General features: G+C 35.7%; 1 protein-coding gene across 1 annotated transcript in view; it reads right to left on the reverse strand.

Annotated features, from left to right (window-relative positions):
- Positions 1–2,519: 2,519 nt before the first annotated feature.
- Positions 2,520–27,320, reverse strand: part of PCDH17 (protocadherin 17) — a 94,568-nt gene continuing 69,767 nt past the window's right edge. The window contains exon 5 of the mRNA XM_075139147.1: positions 2,520–4,082. Within this exon, the coding sequence (XP_074995248.1) occupies positions 3,400–4,082 (683 nt within the window). The 3' untranslated portion in view covers positions 2,520–3,399. The remainder of the gene's footprint in view (positions 4,083–27,320) is intronic.

The raw sequence follows: 27,320 nt of genomic DNA on the forward strand, positions 1-27,320 counted from the left end.
TGCTCCACTGTGAGCAGTGTTTGACTTCTAAGGGTAACTTGGACTGGGAAACCTATACTCTCAAGTGGCAAATCACAGTTCAGGAGAATTTCTTTCCTGGTAAATGTGCCAAGAAAAAAACAGAAAAAAGGGTAGATTTTGAGTCCTGATTTGATTGGCCAATTGTTTAAAGAACTCCCAGTTGCTGGCTTTCATTAATAAAAAAAAGATATAGAATGCCTTATTCGCTATTCACAGTGTACAATATAATTTTATTACTTAACTTGCCTTCCTTAACTCCGCCATTCTCTTTATAATCATGTGGCAGATACTTATTTCAGTCTTATAAAATATGTATGTAAGGAATGAGAGAAATAACTCATCAACTTTATCTTTCATTGTTGCCTCTTTCTCCAGTGGTGATAGTAGAGATACCATGGAGAAAAAATTCTTTTTTAATTCTTTTGTGTATAGTACTTCCTTCACACACAATCATGTTAATTTTGACTGAACCAGCAAAACGCACATTGTATAATCTCTGCTGGTTTATTGGTTCGTTATGTATCCACTCTAAATTGTGAAACAGATTTTTTAACCTGGGATATCCTTAAGCAGTATGCCAGAGATCTACAACACAAGGCAGTTGTCAGCCAAATTAAATAAAAGCAAGATTTCCTAAACTCTTCTATAAAGCTGTGAGTCATGAATTCTGAATTACCTCAGAGTGGTAAATAAATAATCACTACTAAATACAGATAATGTGTTAAACAGCTAAAGCTAGTAAATCACTAGTGACAGAGAGCCTTAAGGTAAATTCCTCTTACATTGGCACAGCCCTTTCTCAGAATGTTGTGGTTTTATGTTTTCAGAAACATACAATGAATTGTACAATTGGTTACTCAGTGTTAAAATCATTTATAAAATACACAAATCTCCATCACTTGACTGCGTTTACATACTGGCTTAGATTTTGCTGAATAATGGATCTCACCGGCAGAGCTAAAGACTTGGTGCACAGACACTGAAGTGATGGGCACCACGGAAATACGTATAAGAGACTGATCAAACAATAAGAAATCCTCTCCACTATGGAATTTCAAGCTATCAAGCTATCAAGCAAAACCAATCTCGGGTCTCCTGGCCAAAAAAAAAAATATATAACACAGACAACACCACATTTTAGATACATAAATTGTCCAAAACATGGAGAGTAGCTTGATAAAACATGTACAAGATCCTTTTTTTTTGCATGTAATTGTAGACTTTTTTAACAGGAGGAGCTAAAAACAAACTGTCAGAATGGTTATCTCCCAAAGACAATTCATTGTAGGACTGACTAGCTAAAATCACCATTTAATAGCAATCCCAACATCAAAACAGACTGTTGGGTCAACTTTCTTTCTTGAACTGATGAAAACTATAGCTTTGTGGGATTTGAGAGTGCCAACCTCTTTTGTATATGTTTGTATAGTTTAGATTAAATTTAATAAACCCAATACGCCATTTTTAAACATTGCGCCACAGTGGTATTTCCCACAGAGTATCTGAAGTATATATAAGGGACAAATTCTGAGCTAAACATTTTATTCTTCTGCTTCTTCTTCTGTGCAAGTTCATTTTGAATGTGCATTGGTTTTTAACTTTCATCCGAAGGCAATTTAGAATTTTTCAAGTGCAATAAAAACACCCCTAGAAAAAATAATAAAAAGCAGAAACTATATTCCAAGTTATTCTGCAAATACTTTTCAGAACAAATGAAAACCAAACTAAAAACACACCCCAAAATAAGCAGTGTATATCTAGAACTGCAGTAAGCAATTGCACATTCTAAGGAATCAGATAAAATACTGCCCAGACCACATTGGCACTGACATGTTTTTCAGCTCTATGAACTTAATAGCAAAACTTTGAAAATGGTGGCATCTCTTAAGAAGTCAATAAAATATCCTACATTAAACAGGCTGGCTGCATGTGTTTGGAAAAAAAACCCAAGGAGGTTCCAGTTGTTGGTTCGAGTGTAATTTTTGTTATTAAACATGGATTTGCAATAGAAGCTTCTACAAGGACTTGCACATAACCATGACTGATGGATGTATTTGTAGGCCGTTCAGTTAGCTCCATCAGCTCACTCAAACACATTTTGAACAGATTATGTACTGCAGTACTTTGTAGACCATACATTAAACAAGAGACTTTGCTCTGAGGCGCTGCTTCCCACAATCCATGGGGAAAAGGAAGCAGGAAAAAACAAAACTCATAGAGTTCGACAGCTACCGAGGCAACACTTGCCATTTACAATATAAGCCCAAATATTTTTGCAACACAACTATATATTAATTTAATAAAATACACAATATAGCTCTTATACACTCAACAATTTGGCTCATATGCACTGAATCTGCAATAAATCAATAAAAATATGTCATTTGATGTAAACACACTGAATCTTCTTACATTTGCACATTTAAATGATCATGTGATTTTTGTGGATATCTAAGACATTTTCACTTTCCTGAGCTATTTTAGTGTCCACAAATGAATAAAAAAGTGTTAATAATGTTAATTTCTTTTGTGTATTACCCTTAAAGGTAACTAATTTTTTTCAAACTTTATTTTACTTCAGTGTTTTTAAAACTTACTGCTAACTATTTATAGTTTTGTTGGACACTAAAATGCTAAATAGATATTAAAATCTTTTTTTTCTTTTTTATCAAGTGAATCAGCTTATGTGTGTGCAGGACAAGATGGACTATATCATTTTACATTTAACCTTAATATGATATGAAGTGTTTTACTAATGATCAGAATATGTTTTGTTGAATAATGATCTGGAATGGATTTTTTTGTTTTCTTGTTCTTTTTTTTTTTTCATATTTGTGGCAGATAACTTTGTACATAAATTTTTACCACAAATGAATGTTAATGTTTGGTGTCGCTTGGACTACTACAAGAACTCTTTTTAGGACTTTCAGTAGAAGCCTGTGGTGACTGCTGGAAATCCACCACAGATCAGAATTATTCAACCCTGTTTTTCTTGGGGTTTATACGTAAACAGTAAAGTCAACATCAGCTATTGAGGACAGTCTTAAAGTATCAGACGTATTTCCATTCCACCTTTCTCACACCTTCCTATCAGATTGTCAAAATGGCACCGTCTTTCCTTCTTTCGTTTTGTTCTTAGTGTACTTGACTCTGTCCTAATGAAAGTTTGGTCAAAATGAAACCAGTGTTATCTGTCAAAAAGAAAGAGCAGTGAAAAGAACATACTTGTGGGCACTTCAGATGTTCACTAAAAGCCTTAAAGCAGCATTGGTCTTCCTTCATTCCTGTAAATCTGTTACAACCGGGGGATTTATTTATTTATTTACTTTTAATCAGCAGAAGAGGAATGTAACTGCCATCCTGTCCTTATTTTCCCCCTCACTTTCTGATGGCTACAGGGTCGCTTCCTCGACAGTCCTGCAAGAGCTTGTCTATTTCTCTCACAACTTCCTCGGCATCCACCGACTCCCTGCCTAGATCCCGGGCTGAACGGTCTAACTGCTCCAGAACAGAGTCCATCTCACTCGAGTCTCGGCTCACTCGGGAATGCACATCTGCAAAGGCCCTAGCCATCTGATCTGATGCAATGAAGGGAGCGTCTTTTGACTGTTTACTAGGCGATAGATACTGACTGTCAGTTGACAAGTACTGGCTGCTTGGTTCAGCCAAGGCTCCTGATTTCACTTCACAACCATCCAGTGGTCCTTTTGTTGAGGTGCAAGGCTCAATGCATGTCTTGGTTGGGCTGCTCGATGCTGAGGGAACCTCCTGAAGCAGAGGACTCAGGGCACGTTTGGCTTTTAAGTAAGGTTTAACATTGGCAATGAGAATAGTGTGCTCTCTCTTGTCTTTCCCAAATGTACAAAAAGTCTTTTTCCCGGTGGGATTCACAGTTTCGTATGTCTCAGTCTCAACATTAGCTTCAACTGTGGGTACAAAGAGATTTGTGCGATAATCTGCATTCTCAGCCTGACTGGCTGCAGGGAACTGTGGCATCCAACACCTGTCAGAATGACCAAGCACTCTGCATTCATCTGTGCAGTTAACACATTCTTCTTGCTCTGTAAAACAAAGGAGAAACAGAAAAAACTCTAATTACAAGTGAATTTCTTCAAACTAATGGATAGGCTATGATCAACACGTGATGGGCTTACTTGACATCTGGTTTCTTAATTATGGAGAAAAAGAAGAAGCTATAATTAAAATATTTCAGAAGGACTGCATAAACCTGTTAGTTGAGACAATAGATTTATTTAACTCCGTTCTCTATGTATTAAAGCATTCACACAGCCCAATGGAAGTATAAAGGAGCCATTAGAGAATCATTCTCAGTGGAATTGAGCTTCATCTGTAAAATAATCTGCTGTAGAAATCTGTTAGGCTTTGTTCTGTAAAACTCATCCTAGAAAAGAGTGAACAGTACTTACGGAACTCAAAAGGCATTATCAGGATTAATTTTTCAAATCAAATAACTAAGCAATGGCTGCCTTTCTGGAAATACAAACACTTCATAAAAATCAGCAAGTTGGCTTTTCATTTTTGTCACCTCCATTTCATTTATAATTGTTATGTTGTGTGACAGTCACAAAATAAAAAGGTTTTCTTAAAAAGCCTACTTTTCCTGCTGAGAACAGAGAACTAGAATTTTCCATCAGTATGCATTAAATATAAGCTTGTCAAAAAGCGCATATTGCAGTTTTATTAGACATGAGTATGGATCATGTAATCAGTTTTCCCCTTCTTTGTTTTGGTGCGGGTAAGTGAAAATGGATTTGCTCAATACATACAATTTGGAAGAATGACAAACCGTGACACACTATTTGAACTGCTAATGTTTTCAGATAGGATTTCTATATTTTTATTTCTTTCAAAGAATATAGTTAAATAAGATTTTTTTATTCACTACATTTTTATAACATAAATTTTGATACTTCCTATTCTACAATTCAAAGACATAAAGAAAACTTTCTGCTTTAGAAACCTTAGCTTGTCTGTCATTTTACGCTAAAAGAATTTGTTTGGGGCACTATTTACCATTTTATAATTGTACACATGAATCTAACCCAATGTCAGGGATAAGGAAACTTCCAGAAATACCCCTTAAATCTGTTTTTTAGAAAAACACAACTCTGATCCAAGTTGTTTTCTTTTTCTTCTTCTTCCCAGTACGCTCTAGTCAATACTGATAGAATAAATCTTTTTGTCATCTCTAGATTTCAATCAGCTATACACTAGTCTTTAACTACTAAGCATTTTCTTCCACAAAATGGGCAGATGGGTTCAAATATTCATTTTATTTGAGGAATTTAGTATTTACAAAATGCTTGGAATTCCAGTTAGACAAAAACCTATGAGTATACCTTTAAACGTAAGGATGAAACACACACAGAGACATGCACAACAGGTCTTCAGAAAAGCAGAAGAAACTTGTTGACCCAGAGATAGCGAAAATTTAAGTGATCGTCATCTTTCTAAATTAGAAAATAAATTCTTATTTACCATGATTCATGGACAGTTGCACTGCAGAAACCTGATACAGAAGAAACACCAAAGGTCATCTATGAGAATCCAATAGTGTAAACAGCTTTGACTGTTCACATTTCTAGGAAGACATGAATAAATGTGACTTAAATTTAAATAAAATTGTGTTATGTCACAATGATCAGTTAAATTGGGGTGAGATAGTTTACTCAGAACTGATACTTGTTAATGATACAGTTCTGTGAAAAAGTGTCATTTTGTATACATGTTCCCTTCCTTGAAGAGTTTAAAATCTAAAACTGGTGTAAGCCCTAAAAAAATATCAAAAGCAAGAGAGAATGAGGTACAGGGAGAGAACACAGAGTGATTTTTGAGGAAAAGAATGTAACAGAAAGGCTTTAAATATAAAACTAATAGATGTGAGTCAGCCTCTCCTGTGTGGGGATCATGGAACAGATCTTCCTGGAAGATATATCGAAATATATGGAAGACAGGGAGGGGATTAAAGGCAGACAAGATGGCTTCAACAAGGACAGATTGTGTCTGACTAACGCAGTGGCCTTCTATGATGAAGTGACTGCATTAGTGGACAAGGGAAGAGCTATGGATGTCATCTACCTAAACTTTTGTAAGGCCTTTGATATGGTCCCCCACAATATTCTTGCTGCTAAATTGGAAAGACACAGGTTTGATGGATAGACTGTTAGATGGATAAGGAATTGGCTGGATGGCCACATGCAAAGAGTTGCAGTCAATGGCTCAGTGTCCAAGTGGAAACCAGTAACAAGTAGTGCCCCTCAAGGGTCCACACTGGGACTAACATTATTTAATATCTGCATCAATGACACAGACAGTGGGATTGAGTGCACCCTCAGCAAGTTTGCAAATCACACCAAGCTGAGTGGTGCAGTTGATTCGTTAGAGGCAAGGGATGCCATCCAGAGGGGCCTTGACAAGCTTGAGGAGTGAGCCCATGTGAACCTCATGAAGTTCAACAAGGCCAAGCGCAAGGTCTTGCACCTGGGTCAGGGAAATCACCAGCATCAGTACAGACTGGGGGATGAATGGATTGAGAGCAGCCCAGTGGAGAAGGACTTGGGGGTACTGGTGGATGAAAAATTGGATATGAGCTGGCCATGTGTGCTCGCAACCCAGAAAGCCAATTGTATCCTGGGCTGCATAAACTGGAAGAGGGTAGATTTAGACTGTACATGAGGAAGAAACTCTTTAATATGAGGGTGGTGAGACACTGGAACAGGTTTCCCAGAGAAGCTGTGGATGCCCCATCATGAAAGATTTCAAAGACAGGTTGGATGGGGCTTTGAGCAGCCTGATCTAGTGAAAGATATTCCTACTCATGGCAGGAGGGTTGGACTAGATGATCTTTCAAGGTCCCTTCCAACCCAAACCATTCTATGATTCTATGACCTCCAAGGAAAAGTAAGCTGCACACTGGTTTTAGTGTACAATAAAAATTAGAATTATCATAACGAAAAGCAAGAGTAAACCCCCAGCCCTGGACTGTAACACAGTGACAGAACTGAGAAGAGTTTAAGGAAGAGATTTAAGTTTGTGGTGTTTGATTTTATTTCATTTGAATGAGATGGCATTGGTATGCATAACCATAGAGCCAACATATGTGGTGACAATTGCCTAATGAAAAGGGAGCCATACAAGTAAAGAACATTGCTATACACCTCATTCCATTAGTTCACCTCCACTAAAGTTCTCTGTATCTAGTTTTTGAGTGCTTCTACAGCATCAAACAGCTGCTGACTAGAACAACCAAGTGAAACTGATACTGTCTCTCTCTCTCTCACAAGAAGGAAAACATAAAACTCCACAAAACAAACCAAATCAAAATATTTTGAAAGGCACATGGGGCAAGAGCATTGGAGAGGAAGGTTCCAAGCTTTAGCATGGGATGGGCAATAGTTAATACTAGCCAGCTTTGATTACGTTTTATCACAGAAAACCAACAGAAATAAACAAACAAAAAAAAATGGCCAAGCCCAACTCTTTCACTGTTAATTATAGAACTTTAGATTTTGCAATTGCTTACTATTAATTAATTTTCTTCTTTTTCTCTTCCTCCTGATCCTACAGAGTAGATTTGTGGCACGCTTGGCCTCTAGCTTTAAAAGTAAAGCTTTAAAAGAACCTATATAGTAAGGAGAAATAATAGGTGTTTTGCTTAGGACTTTTTCTAACCATATCTAAAATTAATTGTCTCTTATATGGAATTCATGACAATGCTGAGTAGAAGTTTTCCGGCACTTTTAAAGGTTTCCCTAAACAATTAATCAGCTTTCCAACTAACTGATTTACTTTGTAAACTTAATTATCCTTTGTATGAATTTTTGTAAATAATTTTGATCCTTTTTTTACAAAAGATGAAAATAAAAACATGCTGCATGTGAGCTACCATAAAATGCTCAGAACTGCACAATCAATGGATCAACACTTCTTTCTGCTGTTCTCTCTCTTTTCAATTATTCCATCAAAGCAGGACCCCTCTTTGTTCCTTCCTTTCTCACAGAAAAAAAGTAACACTCCCTGTAAAACTTTCTAACATATTTAATATGTCAAGAGCTCATAGTGTACTGGGAGACCATCAGTGAACAAAACTGTGAAGATTTCAATATATTACAGCCTATTTCATTAAACCACAAAAAGACCATCTGTATAAGGGAAACTCTTCCTGCCTTTCAGGTAGTAGTTCTGTGTCATATTATCTTAAAATACATTAAATAAATGTTCATATATTTATATACAATTATCTGCTATATACATTGACAACATATATATGTGAATATGAAATATACAACTAAGAAATTCTATTTCGACATTGTCTCTTATTCTAAAACTTGACTGAACTGTATTTGTTTAAAAAAAAAATAGTAAAATTATTCCCTGAACTGAGATTGAAGTGAACAAACTTTAGATGAAAGTTAAGATCAAACTTCTCAACAACTGAACATAAGTTAACTACACTAGCTATTCAGTACTGTGCCAAAAACTATGTTTTGAGATTTTCAAGACTGATTAGGTTAATTTTGTTTTAACTAAGTTATGTTCTGAGATTTTAAATTCTTAGCTTTTATGCATGCGCATACACATACAGTGGGTATGAGGATAACTCTTACACAGTATTTACATTATTCATTACTGCCAATAAAAATACAAAGTTTGCTGGCAATCTCTAAGTAAAAGATATATATATCATATACCATATATATGTTATATATATTGCATGCCATATCTTCCTTCCCCTTCTCATTTCCTGCATTTGCTAAAGCAGTTTTTATACTTGCATTCATACTCACAGTATCGACTAACTTTCCATTTCTGCTCCCTGGGCATCCTAGCAGTGACTGAATTAAATATGAAGCCCAGGAAGAAGAAGAAACAAATACTGAATGACCTTGAAGTGAAAACCACCTGCATTGCATGAGCTTTGGTGCTCTAGTCTTGAAAATCTGTGTCTTTTCACTTCACTCTTTTATGTCACATCATAGGAAACGGATTTTGAGTATTGATTATCATACATTATAAGCTGCTCGTCTCACCATTAGCCTGTAATTTTGACTGCTACAGCTAGCAGACAGCGAAGAAAATCGAACAGGCACTTTTGTACTAGCAGCAGAAACTATAAACATGAAGTGAACTATCACCACCAAGGGCCAAATTAGTATATATGAGAAAATAGAATCAATTTAAAGGTAAATATATAAATATATATATGTAAAATAGGTCATACACTGTGCTGTACAGCAAGATAGTGATAGAGTGTAGAGTGATATGCACCACCGGTCTTTATCTCTATACTTCATACTGTTGAAAATAAACCCCTAACAGTGCAAGTGTGTACAATAAACAGGAACAGCCTAGAGGTTTTCCTAACTCTCTGGAGTTTTAAGGGTAAACAGTCAGAAGTGCGTTATGCACTTAGGGGAGAACATACACTAAAATAGAACTGCTAAATTATCAGCCATAGAAAGAAAAGGAAACAAGCTATCTGGGAACAACAGTCACCTAGATAGGAAATGTATACTGGATAGAAATTTAAGATAGTGTAGAATGAAAGTTATGTTGGCAACATATAAAATTCAAGGCAAGGTATGTGTTTTGATGCAACATTAGATATATCTTACATATTTTATTCAATATCACCAGAGGAGCTATATTTAATATCTGCCTCCTATGTCAAGCTTAAAGTAAAAGATACTTTTATTGTACTATCTCTAATTTCGTACACTTTCCTCATAAATATTGTGAACAGAATTAAATATGGGTACTGATTTCACCCTAAATATATTGCACTGTAAAGTTAATTAATTAATGCTTTAGATAGCTGGCTCCTTTCAATGGCTAAAACTGAGATATCTTAGTTTGACTCACTAATTATATGACATTTGCATAATGATAACAAAGAAGAAACTCAATAATTTTTTTTTTTAAACAGTCACTCAATGTAGCCAAACTGAGTTAATAAATACAATATTTTTTCTAATTTAATTGGACCCTAATTATTTAAATTATACATACACACACAAAGCAGAAAAGCAAATGAAAAATAAACAATACATGTACATAAAACATCAGCATACAAACATTTTCAATTAATATTTAATGTATTATTTTTATAAGATGAAGAACATTATACTCTGTATCAAAGTACTGCATATAATGTAATAGTAAATGTCCAGGCTTGTATAGAGGGGAAATCAGACTTTAAATATACGTATATGCACATATACGTATATGCTTTTTTATATATGTATATATGTATGTAAATATATGTATATACATATATATTTAAAATCTGATTTCTTCTGTACACAAGCCTGGACATATATCTAGACCTAGACCTAGACTTATACAATCGTATTCCTCCCAAAAGCTGAAAATGATGTTATCAAATTGTATCTGAAGTTAAACAAGTCAGAGAGAGTTCGGATCATTATAATTTATAAGATATGACCTGGTAAATGGTCATTCAAGTGCATTCTTTTCTAAGAACTTTTTACTCACAAAATATAAACAACTGTAGCTTTGTATTACCATATGCTCATCGATGAAGGCTAAATAAGTATATGGCTAGATAAGTACATGAATAACATTGAATATTTTAAAATGTCAGTAACTTTTGTTATTTTTTATTGTCCTAGGAGATGCTAGCTTATCTTTCCGATATCTTACTTATTTACCCTTTTTTTCTCTTTCAACAAGTGACGCCTAGTTTTTACTACCACATAAACACACCTCCTTCTAATTAACATTTTTTTTTCTTCTTTTCTATAAACATGGAAGCTAAAAAATAATCATTAATTGTCAGGTATGGCTCACTGGCTGACTCAGTTGACTGGAATGGCTATCAACTAACAGCTCCAAATGAAAAATACACTGGAGGACCCATTCCAAAATGTATGTCGTCTTCTTTTTTGAAGCATGCAGTTTCACACACAGCTGATACAATCTACCTTCACTCCTGAAATACTCTATTTTTCATTGCATTACACAGTGAATAGTAATGCACATGTTTTCTGACCCTTGTTTCGCATTACAAAGAAAAAGATCTGCCTTTGAATGTGTGCATAGAGTTCACACTGACTTCCCTAGGAGATGATAGATTCGTTTCACCCTTGATGTTGTGAATTTGTGTTCATTATTGAAAATATTTCCATTTAGAATTCACTCAATAAAGAAACAAGGTGTAAAATCCTCTGTAGCTTATATTTCTCTGGTCTAACCACAAACACACTATGTAAAAAAACCCACCAGTACTTGCTTTAAACTAATAAAATGAGGCATGTTTTATATGTTTTAATACCTTGAATATATATAAAAGATCTGTATTTTCTGTACATATGTGTAAACAGATGGACAATAAATGGCATCTAATGTCTAATAGAGAATATAAATAACTCTGCCCTTCAGAACTTCAGTAACTCATGTAATATGACCAGAAAACCTCCCAGAATTGATATGAAATGGTGTCTTACTTTTTTATTTGAGACAGGCAATTGCCTTTATTAAAGCACAGAAAAGACTATAAGTAGGTATTTATTACAGGAGAAAAATAATGAGCTGCGTTGAAATGTCCTAAACACCGGGGCTATATGACACTTCTGATGAGAAGTACTACTTCTGTGGTTGGATTCCTGTTTAATTACAGTTGATTTTGACATAAATGAGCAGAGGTAAACAAATACTTCTATAAACATGCTTGCTGTTATTAAACAGAGCTGTCTCCAATCTGAGTATTTATGTTGGCTTGTCTGTTTAAAGGCTCCTTTCAGTTAGGCAAAGCAACTATGTAGCTCAGATTAGCAAAATGATTGGCAGTAAAATAAGACGGACTGCCACTTTTTTAAACCTCTTGGATCTTGTGGTCTTTTCCTGATATTATAACTACAAACTTCTGAGGTCTATAATCTTTACACAGTTTCCCCGTTGTTGATTGTTGGGTTTTTGTTTGGTTTTTTTTGTTTGTTTGCTTGTTTTCTGGACACAGGATAAAGAGAATATATTTTTTATATTGACATGGCATAAAACATTTCAAAAGCAGTAAAAAGATGGTGGACCTATGGATTTAATTCAAGTTCATATTTGTCCCAAACCATAAATATTAGAGGAATATTTCAGGATTACATGGAGCACTATAGAACATTTAACATTTTTCTTATGGAAGTATGCTTCAAGTTCATGCTTATAATTTAAATGCAATCACATATTTTTATTTAAAGACAGCGTAAGAGCAAAAAAATTCTTCTGTTACCTGAAAATTTTCCATCCTCACAGCGGGCTGGTCCACAGATCCCAACAATGGGTCTTTGGCCTCTGCCTTGCTGTTCTGGAGGCAAATCAGACCTGTGAGTCACAGACAGGGATAGGCTCTGCTTCCAAAATTCACAACAATGTCAAAACTTCCACAGCAGAAAAACAATTTCTCTCTGTGGCCCAGGCACAGCTCATGGCCCTTGAAATTTTTCACTATGCTTCTCAAAGGTAGAAACACAGCAGTTTATGGTTGGCAGTGAACTGAAAATGTCCAAGTAATAAAAAGGGTGTCTCATTTCTTCCTATCAGAGGAGAAAGAGGAGAGGCTGAGAATGGACACCCAGTTTTGGTTTCTGACGTTTGCCTGTAAGTCAGACTGGCACCTACTCTAATTTGCAGTAAAAAGACCATATGACAGTCATGAAAAGATATTTTGGCCTCTTCCCCATCCCATCATAAAAAACCTCTTCTTAGCCCAGGGCCGCAGGGAGAAAACGTTCAAAGGTTAGCTATGCCAGCCCCGCACTTAGCTGAGAAGCTACAGGGAAACTTTAGTAATCTGACAAATTCATAGTTTTAAACAGTAAATCTTTGTTGTAGAGCCCAAAAGCTGTTTCCTGGAAAAGAAGAGAAACAAAACTGCAGTAATTAACAGAAGAGAACAGGCTTGTGGATCTGTTAGAAAGAGCTTTTTTGATATAACGCATTTTCCTACTCTTGATCAAGGCAGTTCCACAGATTTTACAGTGGGATTGTTTCAGTACTGGCACCTAAAAATGCAATGACTCTTAAATCTGAAACCTAACTGAACCTGCGTAAATCTGCAGAATTTGCATGATATTCACATCCTTTGTTACTAACTTCATTGTAAGTTGTCATAATTATAATATCAATAATTTCCATATCTAATTTGTAATATTTAGTAAATACTAACACTGTATATTGTACTGTGGCAATGTTTAGGAATCCAGTCATTAACCAAGTCCATTGTGAGGCATCCTATACAAATATTAATAGATTGTACAGTTAGAGACAAGAGGTAACAAGTGATTTTGACTAACAAAAACAGTGAATAGGAAGGAAAGACAACATTAATGAAAATATAATCATGCTCTTGACATTTCCTGAAAATACCAATATAAAAGCTCCATAATTTAAAGAAGCTATCCCCATCTGTCACACCAGCAAGCCACCAACGATTAGCTATATATTACACCACTGAGCCTTCCTCACTGGTTGCCAATTATCCCAGTATAAAAATCTTTAATTAGAAGGCACCAAGCTTTTTGCTTTGTAAGCTTGTCTCAAATTTGGCTATGACAACACATTTGCAGACATTGATTGATGAGGGTGCCACTGAGGAGAGAGAATGACAGGCTTCTGAAGAAATCTGTTTCTATGTCCTTTTGATGGCTCTATTTATATCCTGCCTATAGGTAGACTCTCTTGAATGGAAGTCTGTCAGGTTCTGTGTGGGAGCATGATTTTGTCCCAAACAGAATCAATGCAGTAAAGCTTTTCAAATGTTATCAGTTTTCCTTTACGAAGTCTCACAAAAAATGATTAAAGGCTATATGGATGCTGAACCATTCAAAATCTGGCCACTTTGGTGAAAGAGAGTAGTTTCCTCCACGTTCCTGCCAGCATGCCTGGATTTACATTCAAAATCTCCTTCACCAGACATAATGAGACCATGTCTGTTTTGTACTGATAGATGGAAAAGCCCACTGGCTTTTTTTTTTGGCCAGTGGCCCACTGGCCCACTGGGTATCATTCTCTGCTTCAAAAGATTGATGTCATGTACGGGTCATATAGTCTGGACTTCATGGGAGGTACAATGCATGTGACAGAAGAGGAGGAAGAACACTTTTCATGATGCTGCTCTCAGAAAAACCCAAAAAGTTGTCCAGGTATCTTAAGGAACACTCACTGGGACATATAGATACAGAAATATCTTCTTAGAAAAAAAGAAATTATTTAAGAACTTCATATAGAGTCTCCCCTATGCTATGATAAGTAACATACTCATTATTGTTTGATCAGATGGTGCCCTACACTATTGTTTAGCAAATTGCTGGTGTTGTGTTTTATTACCACCTTCGAAAGAGATTTGCAGAATGGGATTACCCTCATGCCAATTTATGAAGCACCCTCATTCTCTCAGGAATTTGAGTCTCAGAATGTTACTTAGCTTTCTGTCTGGATAGTGCTCCAATTAGATCAATCTGAAAAAATAAGTAAGGATGCCTTTTTCAAATCTGACTCTTTAAACATAACTAGTTTGGCAAAAAGGATTGTACATGTAAACACATTTGATACCATGTTTTCAGGTTCTCCATGAACTGTAAATTAATTTCTGAAAGACATTTACTGAAGATGTCTTCAGAATATTCACATCTTCCTTTTCCCAGATCCTTCATCAAGAACCTTAAGTTCCAGATCACTTTCTTATATTTTAAGGATTGAGAAGATTATAGATATTAACAACATTAATACAGAAAATCTTTCCTGTTAGTTGCTTTTATTTGCAGCAGCTGAGCTGCTCAACTGAGAGTTACCTTTTTAGTTGTCATTTTTGCATTTGTTATAGCTTCAACTTTTGTATTGATGTTGAAGTAATGTGATGTGACAAAACATATCTTTAAGAAAAATTGGTAATTTGGGAACTATTTCCAAAGATATTGTCATTATATGTTCATTGTTTTCACTAATAGCTTCACTTTTTAAGCCTGCTAACTGTTAGAAGTTATTTTTCTGGTCTCTAGCAACCCTCATCTGAGCCATGTTCTTACAAAAAGTGTATTTTAGTCTTGGAGATAGACTTAAATGCTAGTTACAAACAGCACTGCCAAGTAAGATGTAGTCAGGGTAATTTCTCTTAGCTGTGCCCTCAGCTTACTTATCTCAACACTCTACAAAGGAAATCCAACAGTGAAGCAACAAACACTGTTCTGGCAAAGCAAGTAAAAGATGCAACTGCTACCTTTAAAGCTGCTGAAGGATTCAATGTCAGTCAGTGTCAACCTATTTACTTCCTTTAAGAAAATCTTCACTCTGTAGAGGTGATGAAGATACTACACCCCTAGAAATGGGGCAGACATGTTATGAAACCTATTCTAGACATGGATCATGATCAAATTTCTTAGGGTATTTAAAGAGACCTTTTCATTTACTGGAACTTATCACTATAATATTTACTTGATTTAGAGTTTCATGTATGCTTTCCACCATGACTTGATTTTAATGGGTCCCTCTCCTCCCAGCCTTTTTGTTCTATTGGAAAGAAAAGGCAAGAGACCTGTACAGTTATTATTGGCTTGAATTCTTAGTATCACAGATAACGGGAAGCAGAGAAAACTGAGCCCTAATATCTACTGCACGGTTTTTCAAAAACAGCCTCTGGCTTTCCTAATAAATCATAGAATCACTAAGGTTGGAAAAGACCTCTAAGATCATCGAGTCCAACCGTCAACCCAACACCACCACGCCCACTAAACCATGTCTCTAAGCACCTCATCTACACATCTTTTAAATACTTCCAGGGATGGTGACTCAACCACTTCCCTGGGCAGCCTGTTCCAAGGCCTGACCACTCTTTCAGTAAAGATATTTTTCCTGATGTCCAATCTAAACCTCCCTTGGCGCAACTTGAGGTCATTTCCTCTCGTCCTATCGCTAGTTACTTGGGAAAAGAGACCAACACCCACCTCACCACAACCTCCTTTCAGGTAGTTGTAGAGCGCAATAAGATCTCCTTTTCCCTGAGATCCTAGCTTTGCTTTGTTTTTCTTTAAGAAAAAGAATTGCTTTAATTCCCAAGGAGGCAAAAATTGTGTGTGAAGCACTGTGAAGCACCATATCTGAAAGAAAGGCTCAGTCTGACCTTGAACAAATTCTGTAAGGAATTAAGGTAAGAAAAAATATTCTTACGGGAAAAAAAAAATCAAACTTCTTTTTTTTTTTAAGTCCACCTCTTACAGCACATGCATGGTATGTATCCCACTTCTCAGGTATCTAAGAAACAGTTTAGCAGAACTCTAAACTTATTTGTAAGCTCTCAAGTGACTCTGCAGTTCCAGCTGAAGATGGATACAAGGCAACTAATTTGCTACCACCAAGGGAAAATATTATAACATAAAAACATTCCCTCCCTCAGCTTCAAAACTGTCGAGTGCCTAGGGAGCCCGACTATTTGTAGAGTTGATACTCTGCATATGCTTCCTCTGCAACAGTTACATGTATACATCTGGCATCTGTCTCTGTGTTAAACAGACTTAATTGTCCCTAGTATTACTATGTAAAAAACCTCTAACCTAGATGGTTAAAGCAAAAGAAATAAATGAAAGGATATATGTGATTTTTGTAGAATTATTTTTGCATTATTGGAAAGGTAAAGCAGAGAGTTCTGCACTATGGCTATCAGCAAAATATTTTAGCTCTGCCTTCTGAATAACTTTAAATAGAGATTATGCTCTTAGCATGACATTTGGCACTTTGTATTACCTCTTAATCAAATGGGGTTGTTTTAACTGGAATTCCTTTTTCCATTTATTCTCCTTTCCCCCCCCCCCCCCCCCCCTTTTTTGATTGTGGTTCCTCCCTCTTTTATCCACATAAGACTTCAGAGCATTTAATAAATTACCAGACGTAGCTGGACCTATTCTGAGGATATGTCATTTTTTTTTTTAGTTGATATTAGGAGGACTCTACATGTTAGTACATTATTCAGTTCACTGTTGCCAGCAAAGTCAAGACTCAGGCAAAGCACTTGATTTCAGATTTCAATATATTTTTAAAAGATCAAAGAGCAAGGCAAATCTTCTTCTTTGTTTAGGCAGACCATGCAGAACAGTAATACTCTAGAAGATGGGGGTAGAACTAGTACTAAATTAAAGGCCTTTTGAAGTTATTTTAACCTTTGTGTCAATGTTCATCTCAAAACCCCATAGCAAAGTAAAAAAAAAAAGAAATGCTTCTAATTGGGAAAACACACAGAAATAAGTTCTTCCTGTAAAGTAAGATAAAATGCTGGTGATTTGACACATGACATCATTCATGATAGCAAAAATAAAATATGCTCAAGGTGCTTCTTTTACTGAGATTTATTTCTTTGAGCAAGACTATAAAGCATAGTCCTTCCTAAGGCAACTGTACCTGCCTAAGTCTATTTAGGATTCAGGGAAAGAGTATTCCTACAGCTGAGGTCTTCTGAAGAGCCTGTTTTCCTCCTACCATGTGCACTAAACCCTAGCGAGCAGGAAGACAGGCCATAGTTTTTTTCACCCCTCCTGTTTAAGCTTTATTATCATGTAACAGGGAAGCAAACCAGAGAGAACTTTCATCTAATCTGCTATTTAAGGGAGAGTTCTTGTCAATCAAGGGACTGAAAAAAAAACCCACAGGAAGTAGCCTCAGATGCTGAATATTAGTTTCATCAGATGCTTAACAGCAGCTATAAGAGAGAAAATAATTTCATTCAAGAAACAGAGATAGCCACGTAATCTAATTTCTGACAATTAAAATTAGGCTAGAATTCTTATGCTGTCTCTAGAGGCAATGGAGAACGATGGATTCAAAGAGCCATTCAGAATGTCGGTGATAGGCTCCAGATCTAAAACACTTCCCAGATAGGCCTACCTATTTTCACTGAATGTGCATGGAGTTGATGTCCTGAAGTTATCTACCTCTGTGTTAGAGATATGTACTCATTGGTCTGGCTTTTTCTGTTAGCTGTCTTAAGCTTTTCAACACTCAGAAAATTGTCTGTTTTGAGTCTAAGGGCCCAATATTCCCTAATTTAATGTAGATGGTATTTAGGTGTGTAACTCAGCATAATGAGTCCCCTTTTCCAAGATATGCTCCTAATGCACATTGTCCTCCCATTGGTAGGAAAACTGTCCCCTTGAAAACTAATAACTTAATGATTACATGCACATATAACTTCTGGGATTTCCACGGAATATTCACTCAGTATCTAGTCCAATCAAGATTCTTGGTATTTTTCCACTGAGCTATTTTCTTGCAAAAGTAAAGCAATTTTCCTTCTCCCTTAATACTGTGCTGCCATGCTTATACCAAGCTACTACCTCTTTTACACAATTGAAATTTGTGTCAAAGTGCTGCATTTTGAATGCCTGAAGGAACGCATTGGGATCTGCTGCTCTTCATTGAGGCAAATTGTAGCTGATCCACTCCCTTCTTGCAGCTGCAGCTCTGGCTCCAACTAAGTTCTTGTCAGAACTGTAGCAGGGAGTGGCTTTGCTGATGTATAGGTGCTGCCACCTTTACACAAGCAAGATGTTTGACATGGTGTGAAGTGGCCTTTTTTTAATTTATGTTATTTTATTTTATGTTATTTTATTTTATTTCCAGAAATTTAGCAAGAGAAATCCAGATCAGCTGATCAACTATATTTTGTCTACAGAGCAAGTTGGCACCTTAGGTATGACCAGAACATCATCCTAGCTCCTGCTGGAATTTAGAGACAGAGGTAGATGAGAGCCAACATCCTTCTTGCCAACTCTTCTGTCCAGCCATACCTTGCTTTTGCATCCCAGGCTCTGTTGGCTCACAGATCCAGCTGAATCCTAAACACAGCAGAGTACCGGATACCTTGCAAAGATGCTAAATTCCAATTTTCCCTTTCATCTACAGTTCAAACCTACAGATCTTCTGCAAACATTACCAAAGTATACATTTAGCTTTTGTTTAACTAGGAAAATAAAAGGAAGGGAGCTTCATGAATCATAGCCCATGTTTATGTACTAGATTTTTCATGCTTACCTGCCTGTCCTGAGAGTACAGAATTGCTAGCCTTGGATTTTGGAGTCGGACTTTAAGTTAACTGAGATGCCCAAAAGTAAATCTTAGTATGTCACTTCTCTCCTTTCCAAGGAAAAAATAAAATTTATTGATATAGAGCAGCATACCTGGAATTCCCACCAGTTACTGATTCCATTCTCAGAAACAATTCTGATCTCAAAATTCTTATTGTAAAGGTTGAGTAGGACTGAGCTCTTTCATTCATTAAGTCTGTGGCTTTCAACATCAACCCAAATATTCCCTCTTTAAATAAATTCTCAGTTTAAATTTGGCATGTGCTTTTTGATTCAACAATGTTGAATCGATATTTCTCAAAGAGTCAGACTGAGATAATAAACAACTGTCAACAACTTTGTTCATAAAACATCAGTCACAGTCCTCTGAAAAACTGACACACTTATTTAGCAGTTAATTTTTCTTTAAACATAATCAAGTGGAAAACCAATGATGGTAATCCTGTAGAGTGCATCTGCATTATCAAATGTTCCCGTGACACATTACCACAGGTACATTTAGCCACTACAGCCTACTGGTCTACATGATATACAAATAAATCCAATTGCAGCTTGATGTTACAAACTGCCTTCAACATTTTCATCCACAGTTCATTGCACCTGCATAACTTCAAGAAGTATTTCAGAGCCATACTGGACAGAGTAGTAAGGTTAATATTCACAACATATATTGGGATACAACATATATTGGGGTAGATATTTTCAGTTTTAGAGCATGCTTTTTTCAGTAGAAAAAAGCTAAGGGCTATTAAAAAGAAAATAATCATAATAAAAAAATCATATGAAAAAACTAACACAGGAAAATAAAGGACAATTCTTTAATAGGTTAACCACTCTGGATAAAAAGAAGTTATTATGTACATCTGATTTTCAAGTCAAAAAAAAAAAGAGAAGAAAATATATATTAAATCTCAATGTTTATGTAAAATGTCTTCCCTAAAGCTTCCTAGAACTAATTAATTAGAAATTTTTTTTTTTTGCAATTTTTCTTTGAAAAAATCGTATCTAAAGTAATATATATTTATTTTGGTTACTGTGAGAATCTGTTTTACAAAACAATCAGCAAATGTTATCCTTGAATATAATTGCCTATTTAATTTTAAACAGGAAATCAAAGTGGAGTAAAAATACAGAATAAAGCATTTCACACGGAGAGGGATATGTATATTTCTGTCACTTTTTATTTTCTACCTTTGGAGAGGAAAATACAGCATTTTCTATAAGCTTTCAGTGTCACAGTTAGCCTGCTCTAACTATGATGACAACATGCATCTTTGATGACATGGATGAATACATCTAAAATTCAAGTCTTCCTTCTAGCAAAACTGTAATCCTGTACAGAAGGTCAATGGCAATCTGCCTATTAAGGCCAACTGTTTGTAAGTAGTAAGCAGCATTTTCTTGTTAGGATTTTTCTCTCTGCTTTGCTATCTGATTTCTGCAGGGACATGTATCTATTTACCACACTAAATCCTGTTGTTCATCTTTTGCGTCTAAAGTATTCTTTGTTCATTTCCTAGAGGTAGACAAACAGAACTGGCATTATTGTTAGCATTCTCCAAAAACAGAGTCAATGCAGATCTAGCTAATCCCCTCCTACTTATTATTCAGCAATCAGTGTCTGCCAATAGGATTTGGGAATCCCAAAAGACAATGCTTAAAGGGAAGGGTTAAATTCAGCTTGTGTAAATGACATTCTCTGTTCCTGGGATCATTCATCATATTCACAGAATCTGTTCCATGGAGGGACCTCAGGCTGCCAATTAAAATAAACTAAACTAGATGGACAACCAGCTGCATGAATGAGATCGTTGTCATGATCTGAAGTAACTTTATTAATGGTGAGAAGTTATGTTGGTACAGACAGTTCTTTTAATCTGCTCCAAAGACCCACATATTCCTTACAAAAAGTTGCATTTGGGAGGTATTACCTCTAGAGCTAAGCTCCCTGAGAAACGATCATATTAAGAGAAACCTGCTGGGGTACTTGATTTCAACTACTCCCAACTTTTTGAGAGACTAATTGAATTATCAAAGGCTGCAATGGGGAACGTAAAGCCTTCTAAGAACAGATCTGCAATACAGATAAAATCCTTAACTCATGCCATGTGATTATCTTAAAATGTAGTAATAGCCTGGGTGTTAAAACACACCCAAATTTAAGATTTCTTTTGCCTGGTTAAAACCTCTCTCTATCCACAAAAATTATGGGAAATGTCAAGTGTTTGGGACAGGAAAAATTACTTTAAAACATCTTATTTATTCTGTGTCCTCTTTCAATGTCTTCAGGTGTGCTGGATGCTCCCTGGGGTAAGTTCTATCAAATTTGTTGTTCAAATGTTTACAGTATATATTTTAACCTTTCACTTTTTATAGTCTTTCAGAAAGAATATACTATTTCCCTCATTTTCAGTGGGATCACACATGGTTAAAATCAAACATGAATGCATCATCTTCCTGAACTAAGGCATATAATAGTGACAGAAATGCTGCTATTTGTGCAGACATTAATTTCATTTGTGAAAATTCAACCTTGCCCAAAATTTTGCAAGATAATTTTGCAAGATATAGGTTTGGAATTGTAGAACAGGTCCTGGCAAAAAAGACTAGTGGATTGGGGGTGGGTGAGTCTGGCAAAGTTACAGGACAAGGGCAATTTATTGTATCCCACTGACACTTTGTCAGAGATCACCTTCATATACATATATAAACATAAATGTTCACAAGGATATTGTTGAATTTATATTATAGAGACAAATCTGTGTCTACAATTGTCCTGGTTTCGGCTGGGATAGAGTTAATTTTTTTCCTATTAAGTGGTATAGTGCTGTGTTTTGGATTTAGGATGAGAATAATGTTGATAACACACTGTTGTTTTTAGTTGTTGCTAAGTAATGTTTTATAGTCAAGAACTTTTCAGCTTCCTATGCTCTGCCAGGTGCACAAGAAGCTGGGAGGGAGCATAGCCAGGACAGTTGACCCAACTGGCCATGGGATATTCCATATCATATGACATCATGCTCAGTACATAAACTAGGAGGCGTGGTCCGGGAAGTAGCAATCGCTGTTTGGGGGTGGGCTGGGCATTGGTCAGCAGGTGATGAACAATTGCATTGTATATCACTCATTTTGTATATGCTATTATTATTATTATTATTATTATTATTATTGTTTTCCCTTTTTTTCTGTTCTATTAAACTGTCTTTATCTCAATCCACAAATTTAACTTTTTTTTTTCCCGATTCTGTCCCCATCCCACTACATTTGTTGCACAAATGTATGAAAAGCACTTAATTACCCTATTAACAGTTATAAAAGTAATTATAAAAGTACAAAAAGAACCATGTTAAAATTGAAAGTATGAGAGTAAAGCTCACAAGACTTGCATGACAGAACAAAAGATACAAGAATAGCTTTGACCCCTTGACCCTATGCTGCAATCAAGTGCAGTGACAACAAGGTGGAGGTGTTCACTGCATGAAGAGGTGAAAAGAGGTGATTGTGAGAAGTGTGAAGACAATTCTATATCGATAATGCATTCATCCCAGAGTGCAAGGACATCTGTTAAAATGCTTTCTCTTAACAAGCACCTTTAGGGATACTTGAGTAAAAGCAGGTAAAGAATCACAAATAGAGGATAATTTAACAAGGTGCTATAAGGCATTAGAAAGGACATATATTGTAAACTTATTCTATCGTAGAAGTGTATCCTGTCCCATGACTACAACTGGTGATAATTTTGAGTAATTAATAATTATTCCAAGAACCACCTGCTTATCTCTCATGCACAGAGCAAAATCTGTAGCATTCTCAAAGCATGCTGGTGGTGTTTGCATTTTCCCTTTCTCTTACGGGTACCTCCCAGAGGCATGCAGAATTCACCGCTCAGTGAGGTGGACCTGGCAGCAGATCAGGAGAAGCTGAGGAGCTATGAGTTGTCTCTAATTTATTCTTCTAAAGAGAAATTGTCTACTTAAAGAATATGAAAAGCAAAAGAAAAAGATTACTCCCCCCTGCATTAAAAGCATGTATATTCTTTTAGTATTTGCAAATCAAATGTCTTGCCAGCCTCTCAAGAGCCTCAGAAGTCAGATTGCTTGTCCCTGATTTTTGGAGTGTCATTTCACTGACAATTCCATCTTCTGAGTTTCCATCTACCACCAAAGGAAATTTAAACTTTTTCAAAACTCTGAATAGTTTTGTACATTCACTGGCCTTCCATCATCTTTGTTCCACTAATATTCCTGGTCATGACAGTTTTGTCCTCCTTGAGCTTCTCCACAGGGCTGTTAGTCTCCCTGTGCTTAATTCTGTTCACTAGACCTGTTTTTGTTGCACTGTCTACAAAGATAACATGCTAATAATAAAACATAGTTCCATGAGCAATGGAACTAATTAAAGCTTATTTTCTGCAAATTTTTGTATTATTATTGACTAACGTATCTTGGAAGGCACAGTCTGCGTGAAGCTTTCTCGGTAACTGATGCAATGTTAATGACTTTCTTCAGTGCCTAATAACCTGTGACATCAGTTTTTCACTTATATTGGGCACTTATATAGTCTATTACAGCTGTCTATATCCACAAAATGTGTGGAAACTTATTTTTGAGGCCTGTGTCCTTGGATAGACAGTGGTTCAGAAGTTACGGATAATCAGGGAAACAGGCAGACACAGGTTGCAATTTCACGGAGTTATTTCTTAAAAAACCTAAAAATGTATCTAAAAATCAAATTCTTTTTTCCATAACTGTTGTTGGAAGACTGATCTCCCTAGATAAGATTTTTTTTTTTCCTTGAATATCTGGAAGGCACCTAGGAGATCATGAATGCTACCATAAAATACTTACTGGCTAGGTTTTTCAAATATCACTTTCTGGCCAAATCGATGTAAAATATGTTTACGTGACTTCTCGTTGAGAAGAATATTAGCCTGATTAAAAAGATTCACTAATGTGTCCAGGTTGATTCTGACACTGAACTAGTTCAGACACTTCCACTCGGCATGCAGTACTGCTTTATGCTGTTCACGCAGACAGGTACATACATTTGCACCTGACTAAGGAATGTAAGTGGGACATAGCCCCAGATTCTGACACTTGCGTGTCTCCAAGGAAGGTGTCCATATGCCAGATAGGTGTCTAACTTCCCATTATAGTATATGGAGACCTACTTAAGAAAGTCAACACCATGTGCACGCTAATGTAAATACTTGCAGTTGATCTGAATCCCATTGCTAATTAGGTGTATGAATGTAGACCAAAATTGCACTCCAAATGTCTGAATATAGATGTAGGTTACCATCTTTAGGCAGAAATACTTGAAAATACTTGGTTGCCTACCCTAAATACAGTCTTCTATAACGAGACACTTTGCACAGAATTTTGGCAGTGATTATGAGCAGAGCTGCAGAACTGACATCTAATTGGATTCTTTCTGTTTCTGTATTAGGAAAGTCCTATTTTGATTAATCAGTTGTGCTACAAAAATGTGTTATTTCTTTCACAGCAGTTTTCAAGAAAGCTGTTTTGAAATTTCTTGGAAGACACGCTCCAGCTTGTTGTGCCCAGCTGTGTTGCATCACACAACACCATACTCAGACATGATTAATGAAAACCATATCATCCTACACCAGTCAAGAATGAACCAATTTAACTTACTTATATTCCTACCCCTTCCGTAAGGAAAAAGATCTCCTAGTCCTACTTTAAAAAATGGAGCAGATTAGCTTTTGTACTCTCACACTTGGAGCAAAGGACAAGAAAGAAGTTTCAAGAGATTACAGGACAAAATTAAGCATAAGAGGCCAACATATTTCTATCAGATCAAAAGATAAAGATTGGGGGGAAAAAAGCCAAAAGCTGAGGAAATACTTCTGCTGAGAACTGTTTCTCTAAATCAGAATTGCAAGTTTAGACTTACCATTCTCCAACATGCACTATGTTATAAACCTTCAGCCCACAATAAATATCAATTATTTGGATACACTTTTAAGTAGCATCCAAGATCAGTTCACAGAAGGAAGGGAAATTTATGAATATAAACTTTCAGGTCAACAAACTTTAAACCTAGCAAGCTTAAGCATGCCATTTTCTACATGAGTAGAAAAAAAATCTTTTAAAATGGAACATTTATCAATAGGTCATTCTGAAGAATCCAAAGCACAAACAAAAATTTACAAGTATGCACGTAATACATGTTGGCAAATATACAGTAAGAGGGAATATCTGGTATATACCTGCTTTGCTGAAAGGCAAAATCCTATTAAAAACAAAATAAAATAAAAATAACATCAGTGATTATAAAAAACTCCCAATCCACCTTCTAAATCATTTTCTTTTCCTCACTAAATCACAAATCCCTTCAAGCTTAACTTTTAGCTTATTTCAATGGTTGTGGTTAAGTTCAGCTGTATTAGGTGTGGCTTTGTTTGTTTGCTTTTTTCCCCTTTAAACTGGTATTAAACAAAACTGGAAAAAAATGTTATGTAACACAAAAGAAGTTTTTTCTCCAGTAAGATTTAAACCAGAATGCATTTCAGCACAACATTTTTACTTCAAGATTGTTTTGCCAGTATTGGTTCTGTCATAAATATATATCAAAATTACATAAATGTAATGACTTCCATAATTTAAAATTAAGAATTACTTTTGCTTTGTGGGAAAAAGAAATGTGATGAATTTTAAAAGATGTCCAAAACTGGACTCTAGCTAAGACCTAACTGTTCCACACCTCCAGGGTTTTACTCAAAAGGAGGTGAGCTGAAATGAAGACAGCAGGACTTTTTATCTTATGCACATCTAGAGGATCTCCTTTTAGAAATATATATGTATATCTGTAGTGATGAACAAGAGAAACACCTTCTGAAAAGTATGTTTGCTTTCATGAAATAGAAACTTTTGCCAAATATGTGAAAATCAATATATTATTTAATAATTCTTTTTATTTTCTTTTTTTATTCTTCAGTCTTTTTCTTCTCATCTTGTTTTTCTGTTTGTCAGTTCATGTTTCTCTTCCTCTGTTCTTCCTTCAAAACGTGTAATACAGTGCTTTTTTGATAGTTGACGTATGGTTTTCTGAAGTGTCCACAATTTTATTTTCTCATTGAATAAAAATATCCGGAACTAAAAATAAGTTATAGAATTAATGTCCAAAACTGAACAAAACCTGAATGGTTATCACCTTTGGTTATTTTAATTTACATATTGTAATCAGTTCTGGTTTTTTTCCTCATGAAGTACAGATTTAATAAACTCATAATTGTATACTGACTGCAGTTACATGACACCAAGTGAGACACGGAGTCAGTCACATGCACTCACACAGGCAAAAAGCAGAAATAATATTTCAACCTTTATATTTTTGGTCAGGTATAGAATTTCTCATAATATGGACAGGCAGATTATAAACGAAAAACTTTCATTCTCAGCTGAAATCTGCGTCTTGCAGTAAAGCAGGTAATAATAAGACAAAGTATTTCATGCTTTAGCAAAAACTGCCTTTTCAATGAATTTACACTAGGTAGGAATGAGCTATATTGTGCAGTGTTTAATCTGCTCTAAAAAAAGTGGGAAGAAATTCTTCTGCGCAGCTCTCAGGTATTAAGTCCGTACATCTTTTATGTTGACAGTTCAGCTTGAGGCTATAAAATAGAAGAACCTGTTCTACATCTACTGTTTAAAACAAGAGCAGAAAAACTAAACCTCCATCAATCTGCTATCTTCGTTTTATGGCTTATCTGTGGCAAAAAATGAATCATAAGAAAGATTTGTTCTGATTCCATAGACATATCCATCAACTTGCTGGTACCCGTGAACCATGCTTTCCTATAGAGATTGGTGGTAACGGCACAGTTGCAGTATGGAACATACTACAATACTGAGCTACTGCTATTCACTTGCAATTACAGTAACGATCTGTAACAAGAATGTATCTAGAAAACGTGACACCACACACCCGAAGTAATACAAGTTCACATGGTTGTTTTTTTCACATCTATACCTCTTCCAGATTGAATACTTTCTTTTAGAAGCTCTATCAGGACCAAAGCAAATAGAATAAGACAGTGATATAATTCTGAATATTTTTTTCAGAGGAAATTTCTGTCCAAATCCTTTGAATACAAAGGACATACAAATATGCCGTTTCTTCATCAAATTACTTGTAAGCTTTTCAGGAAATAACAGTCTATCGAGTTCTGAG

This window comes from Calonectris borealis, chromosome 1 (assembly GCF_964195595.1).
Source record: "Calonectris borealis chromosome 1, bCalBor7.hap1.2, whole genome shotgun sequence".
NCBI classification, from domain to species: domain Eukaryota; kingdom Metazoa; phylum Chordata; class Aves; order Procellariiformes; family Procellariidae; genus Calonectris; species Calonectris borealis.